Raw genomic sequence first — 11510 nt, forward strand, 5'->3', positions numbered from 1 at the left:
AAAGCTTCAGTTCCAAGCTTTATAAGGGAGGGTCCTCTCCCAAGACAAAAAAAAAAAAAAACTCACCGTTCGAGTAAAATATACCATCATCCCCCTCTTTTTACTTAAATGAAAGAGATAATAACTAAATTATTACATGGAAAAGTACTTTCTTTTTAGCAAGAATGTCAGGTTGAGGTTAGTGGTCACACGACGTCTGCTTTATTTTCTCTAGTTAAATTACTCCATCTTATTATACTATCTCTTCTTTGTCTTTTTTTTTTTGTGTGGATAATTTATCTCTTCTTTGTCTTTTTATACCACTGTGAGCCTGTTGCACTCTTTTTTAGGAAAAAAATTCAGAGGCCTTACCTTTGATTACTATCCCCTCATTTTGCAGAACCAAAGTCAGTTCATTGACTATAAACTTTCTTCTTCTTCTTCTTCTTCTTCTTTTTGGATAATTTAGTGACTGTAGAGTGTAGAATCACTGGTTTCTGCTTGTCTTCTTCCACGTCTAAAAAAACTCCACTTCCATTTTTCTCTTGATTTGAGGTGGGTTTTGTTTATTTTGGGCCATGGCAGCTTGCTGTGATCTTGAAGCAGATATTAATGGAGAGGAGACTTTCCTGCTAAACAAGGTAAATTCTGTTCTCTACCTGTTTGTTATAAAGTTCTCTCTTTTAAAAAGGAACACCTTTTTTTTTAGTGTTTTCTAGCTTTCTCTTCAAAATGCCAACTTTGTTTGTGTTTTCATTCACTCTCCTTGTGTGCTGATCTGAGTTTCTGTTTTGGTGTTGTGAATACATAATGTGTTTCAGTGCAACAAATTAATGGGTTTTGGCCATGCTTTTGCATTTGTGTGACTGCAGTTTTTGCAGTGTGGGAAATGTGGGATAACATTGTCACATTCTCCTGTAAATTTCTTCTGTCCTGTATCTTTCAGTTGTATTACTTGGCATTTAATTTCCCACCTAAACTGCAACGGTGTGGGTCTCGAGTGTGTAGTGCTTTTTGTTTGTTTTCTTTCTTCTCCCCCTTCTCATTTATTGCTGTTGTTTCATTCACCTCTTTTGTGCTGGGTTATGCCACTGAGGGTTGATTTCATAATCATGACAATGAATTACTATTCATTTCCCTTCTTTGTTGGGGATGATCGATTCACACATTTGCTATTTATTACCCCCATCACTTGATTTAATACTATCCATGATCGAATCTAGTGGTCTCAATAAAAGAGAATTTTATTATATCTAAAAGACCCGGTCTCGAGCAGTTGTCCTCAGTGGTAAAATACTGTCCATGTTCGAGTTCTTGGCTTTATCATCTGATTCCTCTTTTTGTCTGGTGATTGCAGAAAATTATATGTTCATACTCAGGGAGGTTAAGAAAATTACTCCGTAAATCCACAGGTTCCAAAAGGAATAAAGTGATCTTCCATGACTTTCCTGGTGGGGCAGAGAATTTTGACCTTATAGCAAGGTTTTGTTATAACAATGGAGAAATTGATGTAAATCCTTCAAATATTTCCTTGTTATACTCTGCTGCTGAATTCATGGAGATGAACGACTCCGTGTCAGGAAACTGTAATTTGTTAGAAAAAACGAAGAAATGCATCGAAGAGATCGGGTATTGGACTTGGCCTGATCTTTTGGTTGCTTTGAAACATTGCCAAGATTTGCAACAGGTTGCCACTTCGGGTATACTTGAGAAATGCTTGGATTCGATTGTTGGGAGGCTGGCTATCACAAGTGAAGCAAGTCCTTGTGCGTCTACTTCGTCTCCAGATAGCTCGGGGTTTCGGTTTTCCTGCGATACCAGAAGTACCGAGAGTTTGAAGAACAGCTTCTCTCGAGTGAATTGGTGGTTCGATGACCTTTCTGTTTTGAGTCCGGATTTTATTGAAATGCTGATAAAAACTATGGTATCTCGAAAGTACAATCACATGACCATCGGCCGGTTCCTCTTCTATTACCAGAAGTCGAAGTTTTTCACCGTCTCATCTGATGAGAAATGCAAAGTTTTAGAAGTTGTGATCGATATGCTTTACACTCTGGATCCGAGTTGTGTTTCATGCAAGAGTTTGTTCGGGATTCTTCGTGTGTTGCCAGGCTTGAATATAAGCAAAAGTAGCAGGAACAAGTTGGAGAGTATGATAGGTTCTCAGATGGATCAAGTAACATTAGACAGCCTGCTAATCCCATCGCCGTACGGCACAAGTTATTTGTATGATGTGAACCTTATTCTTAGGTTTCTGAATGCATTTTTGTGTGGAGGAGGCTGCCGATTATCTCCGGCACGAATGAAGAAAGTTGCTAGCTTGATGGATCTGTATATTGCGGAAGTAGCTCCGGATCCTTTCCTTAGATCGTCGAAGTTTCTAGCTTTGGTGGTGGCCTTGCCGGATTCTGCGAGGGACTGTTGGGACGAATTATACCATGCCATGGATGTTTATCTGGAGGTAGTACTTTGAAACATTTTAGTATGAAAGTTACTCCATTATAGTATCTGGTGCATTCGGATTAAAAATGGTTTCAATAGGTGCATGCAGGATTGTCTGAAGAAGAAAAACTAAAGATATGTTGTGCACTGAACTACGAGAAGCTCTCTTCTGATGCTTGCATACATCTTTCTCAGAACACAAATTTTCCGTCGAAAACCGCGGTTCGAGCTCTCGTTTCCCAGCAATTGAAGCTTAAGAACTCACTGCTGGGCACCAAGAACACTAAACTCGACACGGATTCCCCTCGTAAATTCAGTGAAACCCGAGGCAAGGCAAAGAAAGGTGAAGACGGTGAACAAATTGTTCTTTATTCCGGGAAACTAGACATATCGGCCGACAACGAGAACCTGAGAACACATTTACAAGGGATGCAATGGAGGGTGATTGAATTGGAGAAACTCTGCAAGAAAATGCAGAACCAGATGACTAAACTCATGAAATCCAAGGTATCAACCCGTAGCACTGCAAGATCCGTGCCCAGGCTCTGTTCATGAAAAAACAATGCATTAATGTATCTCTTGATTATTTCCTTTGTCTATGTATAGCATTGAGGTATGATTACAATTACTTTTTTCTTTTCTGCATATATTAAGATAATCCATTGGAGAATGAGCTATTGCTTTGTACAGCAATTGAAAAGGAGAGACCTTCTAGCTGTTGTTTCATAAATAAAGTTTCTTCTTTTTATCTCCGATGCCGGTTTTACGATACGAACAATATCGTCTTCAATATTCGAACCTGGATTCTCTCGTTAAGAGGGTAAAGTTCTTTCGATTTTGTATGTCATTGTAGTGCCTCCAAGGATGGGTCTTCTTCCACAGTCGCTCTCACACAAGCTGGCATGTTTTTTTAAGGCATTATTGGTAATGAATGTACCTTAATTCTCAACCTTGAAAATGGTAATTTGTCATTAAACTGGGTGGTTCTTTGCCAATAAATCCGTCTTTATCCATCGTTAATCAACAAACGGAATAAGAAAAACCACAAATCTCCTTAGATTCCGAAAAATGTCAGTTTAGCAGTTGACTTGACTGCCCCCACTTCAGTTTGATGAGAGTGGACCATGCGATTTGACAGAACATGCACGCACTACGTCGCAAAGAAAAATATAAAAGAATGACGATGAAATTAATAAGGGTAAAAAAATACACAAATGGCACTCAACTTTGTTGAAATAATATTTTTATCATTGAAATTTTGAAAATTATAAATTAATTAAATTATTACAAAATATCATTAAATGAGTTATTACAAAATAATTCTCAACCATTTTACATTGGATGTTCATATTTCCGACATTTATGGTACTTGAACTCCAGATCTTAAAGAATAACAATAATTTTTTTATCACCGAGATCGATTGGTTCGTACAATTATCCTTTATGTACTTTATTTCATTAATAATTTAGTGCTACCGATATCTTTCTACTTGAGCGATTTTGTGAACGAGCTAATAAAACCACACATTCGATGTGGGACGAACTGACACCCAAGTGGCATTTTCAACACAAGTGACCGACACTGCATGCCACGAAGTAATAGTACATATTCAACCTCAATAACAACACACTGTATTTAATACTTTAAGAGTGTGTTTGGTTGGGAGAATATGAGATTCTCATAGAATGAAATTCACATTCTCTCGTTTGGTTGGCAGGGAATGTCATTCCCGGTAATCTTATATTACCAATAGTGTAATTTTTTGGGGTATATTACCGGGAATGTCATTACCTCTCTTTCTTTAGGTATTGTTGGATTACCGACGTTTTGGACTAAAATGCCCTTAAAAAAATTTCTTTCAAAAATATCTTTATTCTGTCATTGAATAATAAAAATTATACGAATGTTAAATTACAAATTTATCCTTAAACTATTTTAGATTTACAAAAAAAAATCTATAATTAAAATTTTATATGAAGTTCAGGGATTAAAATAAAATTTTACCATTTCATTAAATCTTTTTATATTTTCAATTTTGTAAAAAAAATTATATAAATTTTATGAATTTAATTTTTTTAAAGAAAATATATAATTATTTTCCAACTTGTTAAAAAAATAAATATATAATAAGGACAATTTGGTCAAATATACATTCCAATAATCTTTTATTCTTTTAACCAAACACGGTAATCTTACATTCTTGCTAAACCACCAAACACAAAATACAACATTATCAGTAATCCTATTCTCTGATAATCTTTTATTCCCACTGGTAATCTTACATTTTATGAACCAAACGCACCCTAGGTCAAAAACAGTCATTTTTCGAAGGGGAAAAAAAATAAACGATTAATAATGTTGGTGGGAAGCAAGAGAACGTGAAGGCAGAGAGGGTTATTTTGCTTAAACGCCACTCTTCTTCGACTTTCAAGGCTGAGAGGGAGGACGGTCAGTGTTGATTTGCAGTTCATCAACGTTGTTCCTCGGATTACTTGTCACGCAAAACTGAACAAAGACGTTTATCGGAAGGATCAAAGTTTACTTCATAAATACTTAATTTATTTCATTTATACATCAAGTGAATGATCACAAGACAGATGATGATCTCAACCTAGGACAAAATGCGATCAATTTCTAGTTCTAGACAAACTGTAACATATAAATACAGAGATATCATATACTTTCATTGAGATCCTATTCAACTTAACATATAAATACAGAGATGAATGATTTTCTTATTAAAAGGAGTTTAAATGATAATAAATGATGACGATAGTGCAATTGAAGTTATACAACGAGAAATCTCTAAGAAGATATGTTTATCTCAAGATAAGAGAATTAATGTACATATATAATCCAATTTGATGGGAGTGTCGAATTTGATCTTTAAAGATAATTTCATACTTTATAGATATCAGTAAATTAGGGGATTAATTAATTGTATTCTATTTTTTTTGTAGATATTAGAGAATTAATTATATTTTTAATATTAGAGGTTAATTTGTAAATGCTTAAACTGGAGTGAGTAATTAATTAACTTGAATTGTCCAGTCGTGACGCTGATTAATTCAGTTGAATGTAAATACTAAATTAATTTGAAAACAGTGGAAGCTTCAAATCTTTTACTTACTCCCGAAGGCAGCACAGCAACCAGAGTCCCAGTCTCAATCCCTGGCCCGGCCACGTTTCCTTTCCTGCCTTCAAGCAATCGCTGCTTCCGAAGGTAAATCCATACTCCATTCACTTTCTTTTGCTTTCTTTTTATTTGATTTTAATCTTTAGTGCATAATAATAGAAATCCCTACTTGAGTATTGGAAATCTCTAGTTTTCTAGCATATTTAATCATGATCTTTGTCACCTTGCATACTTTTGGTAGTTGCATTACATATCTTTCAGCTCCGTGAATGATTCATGATTGACTCGACTGAGTTACCAGTATTCCTTGATAGAAGAAGAACAATCTGCTTTGTGTGATTTCTGGGCATATTTAACTATTATTCCAGATCTGTGACTGGTTTGAGTGTCTCAAATATAAACCTATATAAATTATGCAGGTGAAAATAAAGGATTGTACCTGAGATTTCGTACCCGCAAGCTATTCGAATTTGATTCGAAAATAACTTGAATTTTATTTGTTCATTATCAAGTTATGCTTGAGTAGCTCTAGCTATCAAATGATCTGAACTTGAGCATGTTAATTGATTCTCAATTTGAGTAAATCCCAAGCCTAATCGAGCTTTTATTTATAATTTATATTTAATATTATATTTTTAATTTACTACTTAACTGTAATTCAGAACCCTAAAGCTTTTACTTCTAGTCTCCTCTCACCCACTCCTCTCCTTTCCCTTCACCCCAAAATCTGTAGAGGGACAAAATCTGTGGTAGGTTCACCTGATTCCAAGTTTTAGATGAAAGCCCAAAAAAGGAGAATTCGAACAAAATGAACTTATTCTAAACTTATATTTTCTATATTCGCTTGAAGAATTAGTTATTGGGAAAACAAGAAGAAGAACTTCACCTATCATCCATATTAGTTTAATGGAATCTGATCTGATCACCTTGGACATTTAGTCTTTTCCAATAGGTATTTAGCAATATAAGTTATTGACTTGTGCATGTCTGTTAGTTTCTTAGGTTTCCTATTTGTAATTTTTTCCCAGGTAATATGTTTTACAATTTTAGATTCATTGTTTGAGTAGAATTGAGATTTCAAGTTGTTGTTCTTAGTGAAAGTAAGAAAATTGAGCCTAATTCGATTCATGTTCAAATTGTTCGATTTTATTCAAGTCAAGCTTTATCGCATAAAATGATACTCAATCGAGCTTGAGCCGAGTTTCGAGTTATGAATTTGGGTGAGCTCAGCTCGATCTTCACATTATTCAGGCTTGGCTCGGCTCTGTTACAGTCCTAGGTGAAATGCCGAGCATTTTATTTGTCTGGGAATGTAGACCCTGCCATCATCTAAACATATGGTAGAGCTTGCAGAATTACAATTATATTATAGTAAAGTAGTGTAATGGATTTATATTTTTCTGCTATAACATTGATGCCACATGAATAATTAATCCATGTTGGTTTGGATTACTTACACATGAGATATAAATATGCCATGCATTTCATCTATTAATGTTCGAAAGGGAGTGAAATTGAATCAGTCAGCTACCTTCGTTACAAGGTTTGCCCATCAATGTTTTAAGTAAAATGTAAATTATTGATGATATTTATGGTAAATTATTTGAGGGGTGAAAAGAAGAGAATAAATTGCTGCTAGAGAACAAATGGATTATCTTGTGCCAAATGCTGATGCATTATTGGTAAGTTTATGTTTTGATTGTTAGGTAGCCATGACTTCTGTAATTGTTTCCTTCCTAGTTAAAAATGAAGAATAATCTTTTTTAAAAGTGTATTTTCTTTTTTAGGCAAGTTTAAGGGAAAGTGTTTGATAATTTACTTATATAGAGGCTAACAATTTTGATATTCAACAAGCATATCTCGTTGGAACAGTAATAAAAAAATGTTTCTAGTACTTGAAAGGTAAACTCTTGTTTTTATTTAGAAACTTGTTAAAAAATTCAACTACACCATCATCGGGTTTTGATTTTATTTTTTGTAACCTTTGTATTCACAAAACCTTGAATGTTGTGGAAAATGTGAGGCAGATAGGGGAGCTGGCAGTTGACAAACATGTTCAGTACATCTTATCTGTTGACAAGGTAAGCTTTAATTTCATTGAACTTTTGTTTTTGATTTACAATTTTAAAATCAAAATTTCCTAGGTTTTATATTAATTTTATGCGAAATTTATTACTTTGGGGTTGTTTATTGTTAGAAAAAAGATAGTTTTGAATCGGTGGTGATGGACTCAGGACAAAAATTCAGGGGTTGTACAAAAAAGTTCTTATAATTTTTTTAGGGGTTGCACAATATTATTAATTAAAAAAATATAAAAAATTAACACTAAATAGACAATTTTGTTGCGTAATTTTTTTCCTATAAGAACTTAACTGAAATATGCTCAACCCCTCAGATTGGAGAGGATGGTCTAAGAGAGAGTGACTCATTTTGTACCCTTGGAATTCAGCAAAGAAGTAATCTTTGGGGTCGATTTCAAACGTCTTGTAGAAACTGACAACATTAATATTCCTCATAATTTGAGGGCCCGGGCTACCCCTGGGTCCGCCCCTGGATGGACCATCTTAGAATGAATGGTGCATATTGGGGATTAACAACCTTAGACCTTCTGGGAAGCTTGATTCTGTTAATGCAGATGAAGTTATTTCATGGATAATGAAATGCCAACATGAATCTGGTATATCCTAAAGCTTATTTTTTGTATTGTACCCGTCGACGTCGTAAATAGAATATTCTTCAGCAGATAATCGGTGTTTGCTTTCTTCTTCCTTGGCAAATTCCAAAATCCTTGATTCCTCTGCATTCTTCATCTTCGGTGCGAACTTATGGATTGTTGATTACAACTATTCTCTCTTAATCACAAACATTTAGTCTCTCATTCTACAGCGTTAATCTACAGTTTTATTTGGCTTAATTTTCAATTTAACCCCCGAACTCTTACCTGTTTTCCCCTTTTGTACTTCCAACTTTTTTAGGTACACTTTAGTACTTAAATTATCATTCAAATCAATATAAATTTTATCACATTGATATAGTTGTATTGTATTTATTTTATTCTTTTTTTGTGGAAGTTGTGCCCTCAACCGCAGCATGTCGAACCGTGTGGGCTTCATGGAATAATTTTAAAATAAACAATTTTTTATAAAAGAAATAAGTTTTTTGATGTTATTTACAGAAATAATTTTAAAATAAGTATCATGTGTCTTTTGATTTCATTTCTTTTTTATAGAGTTTTTTAATAGTCAGTGATTATAAAATAATATTTGTTTTTAATCTTTTTTATCATTGATAACATATACACCTTATAGACAGTTATTCGAACCTAAAACTTTTAAAATAAAATAATTTTAATTTACAATCCTTTTAATCACTTGGTTTAATTTTGTTTTCTTTGTAGTGAAGTAATTCTAATTTATAGTAGTGCCAAATGTCACGGGACTAGACTGCTGTTAGCAAGCTCGTGTGGCCTTAGACGTTTTCAGGGTCGAAAATCGGCTAAGTGATCTGATCCTTCACTAAGCAAGAAAGCTTAGAACGTTGGAAAACCCAAAGGATTTGAGGAAAACAAAGAGATGGGAGCACAAAGGAAGAAAAGAGATTTGAGAGTGAATACTAGTTTGTATTTCTTAACTTGAGGTGTCCATCTCTTTGTTTCCCCCAAATCCTTTGGATTTTCCAACGTTTTAAATTTTATTGCTTAGTGAAGAATAGGGTCACTTAACCGATTTTCGACCTTGAAAACGTCTAATGCCACACGAATTTGCTAGCAGCAGTCTAGCCCCGTGACACAAACATGTGCAAACATCACTTTTCACAGTCAACCAAAATCACAGAAAAGGCCGAAAGAGAGAGCGAGTTGGTCCTACAGGCCCCTTTCTCTTTTATGCCACAATCCCAACTCCCAACGGGACATCTAACTTAACGCTTCTCTCATGTCCAAACACGGCATAAGTTATATACTCCATAATACGACAGCATCTCAAACGTCAAATACCTGGGGTGGGAAATCGATCATAAATGAGTCTAGTTCGAGTATTATTGAGTTCAACCCAATTTAAAAACTTTAAATTAAGCTCAATTCAGTTAGACTTGAAAGTCACAAGTTTAAAATTTTTAAGTTCCAATTGAAATAAAAAATCAAAATTTAAACTTGGTCTCAATCTCAATCTCGAACTCAAACATTAAGTACATGAAAGTCTTATATTATATATATATTTTTAAAATAACATAATGTTAATATTGTTAATGACTTAATTTAAAAAATCTAAAAATTTAATATTTTTTTTCAAGTAAATCGTGAACTTTTCGAGTTAAGTAACAATAAATTTACTTTGACTCGTTAAGAATTCGAGTTAAATTCAAAATCGAGTCAAATTTATTCAATTCAAGTATTTACCGCCTAATCGTAACATAACATTTCTTTAGAAGAATCAGTTACATGTGAGGTTAAATCTTTGTGGTCCTGAGGAAGTATCTCACCATCTTCCGTTTCACACTCCCAACAACAACAGTCAAAACGAGTTGTTTAACCGGATCCAGTTGTAATCTTGTGTGTTAATTTCACATCTTTTCTAGATAGAATCTACACGCATTTTAATGGCGACAACTGCCACCGCCTTTGTTAATCCTTCATTATTTAAACCACAACAATTTCCCCCTCTACATATTAGCTTGAGCGATCCCCTTCTGTCTGTGCGTTGAAACACAGTTTCTTTCTCCCAAAAGCACAGACCAAACACAACACTGGTCAGCTCGAACATCAACGTATGGCTGTCGCCAAGCTAGTTTTCGTTTCCTTTGTTCTTGTCGAGGTATTAGTGCTGATCCATGTAGCAGAGGCCGAGAAACCAGAGGTGGATGTGGAACCACGGGAGATTAAGGTCCATGACCAGGACCGGCCTGGTTGGGCGATTCCCAGAGAAGCAGAAGAGCCGACGGCGAGTTCAACGATTGAGACCAGGGAGGCTGAAGCACCGGAGATCAGACGGCTAGGGAAGCATCATGCATCGGATAGCTCCATGGCCGGTGGTGGCGTCATCATCGGTGGACTTGCCACCGCTGTTTTCTTAGCTGTTTTTGCCTATATTCGAGTTACGAGAAAAATCAATGGCGTTCAAGTTCAACAACATTGATCATTTGTAAAATTTGAGTTAGAAAACAGAAATACAAGTAGATCAAATTCTTTGAATCAAATTCCTCGTTGTTTGAAAAGTTTCCGGCTACGGGATGCAATAGAGGCAGTAACAAATGAATGCTTGACGAACTAGGTTTAGGGTTTTCAAAAACAATACAGCCCAACCCATTTGGCTGCATTGGACCCTGGGGTGATAATTTGCATGAAAAACACTAAACTAACAATAAATATTAAATAAATATATTCACGACCATATAATTGAATTTTGTATCTATTCGTGAGTAATAAAATTATAAATAAACATAATTTTGTTTTTAGATATTAAATAATTCAACATAGATATAAAAATCATATTAAAAATATATAAATATAAATATTAAAAATATATTTTAAAAAATATTAAATTTCAATAAATAAATAAATTTATTATAAATAATATTGAACATAATACATTTATTTAAAGTTGTTCGTTTAATAAATAAACATAAAGTTTTAATTTACATTCAATTATTCAATTTGATAAATGAATAATATATAAATATTTTTAAATTATTTATTGAATCATTTATTTATTTATAACTTAATTAAATAAAAAAATATTAAAAAATAAACCCGTTATAGTATTTAAAAATATTATATTATATTTTATATTTAATATCACATTATTTGATTCATAACTTTTTTTTAATCATTTAAAAAAATCAAAATGTAATATAAATATAAAGACCTGTAAAATAAGGCCCATGCCCAACAAATAGACTGTGGTAGGTGCATATAATAACGGACAAGTGCTGGTTTAGACTTCAATCCACCGTTTT

General features: G+C 33.9%; 1 protein-coding gene across 1 annotated transcript; it reads left to right on the top strand.

The window, feature by feature from the left end:
• The first annotated feature begins 503 nt into the window (after positions 1-503).
• Positions 504-3062, top strand: LOC120197010 (BTB/POZ domain-containing protein At3g22104-like). The gene is made up of 3 exons (XM_039198661.1): positions 504-620; positions 1337-2440; positions 2521-3062. Exons 1-3 carry the CDS (start codon positions 558-560, stop codon positions 2974-2976), a joined length of 1623 nt encoding a protein of 540 aa, XP_039054592.1. The 5' UTR covers positions 504-557; the 3' UTR covers positions 2977-3062.
• Positions 3063-11510: the final 8448 nt, after the last annotated feature.

The sequence above is a fragment of the Hibiscus syriacus genome, unplaced genomic scaffold (genome assembly GCF_006381635.1).
Source record: "Hibiscus syriacus cultivar Baekdansim isolate YM2019G1 unplaced genomic scaffold, ASM638163v2 tig00117040_pilon, whole genome shotgun sequence".
NCBI lineage: Eukaryota > Viridiplantae > Streptophyta > Magnoliopsida > Malvales > Malvaceae > Hibiscus > Hibiscus syriacus.

What these genes read in the sequence shown, in the direction of transcription:
- LOC120197010 (XM_039198661.1), top strand. Translation starts at nt 558, where the DNA reads ATGGCAGCTTGCTGTGATCTTGAAGCAGATATTAATGGAGAGGAGACT. An exon ending in AGACTTTCCTGCTAAACAAG is followed by an intron (nt 621 to 1,336) that starts GTAAATTCTGTT and finishes TGGTGATTGCAG; the next exon opens with AAAATTATATGTTCATACTC. An exon ending in CCATGGATGTTTATCTGGAG is followed by an intron (nt 2,441 to 2,520) that starts GTAGTACTTTGA and finishes TGGTTTCAATAG; the next exon opens with GTGCATGCAGGATTGTCTGA.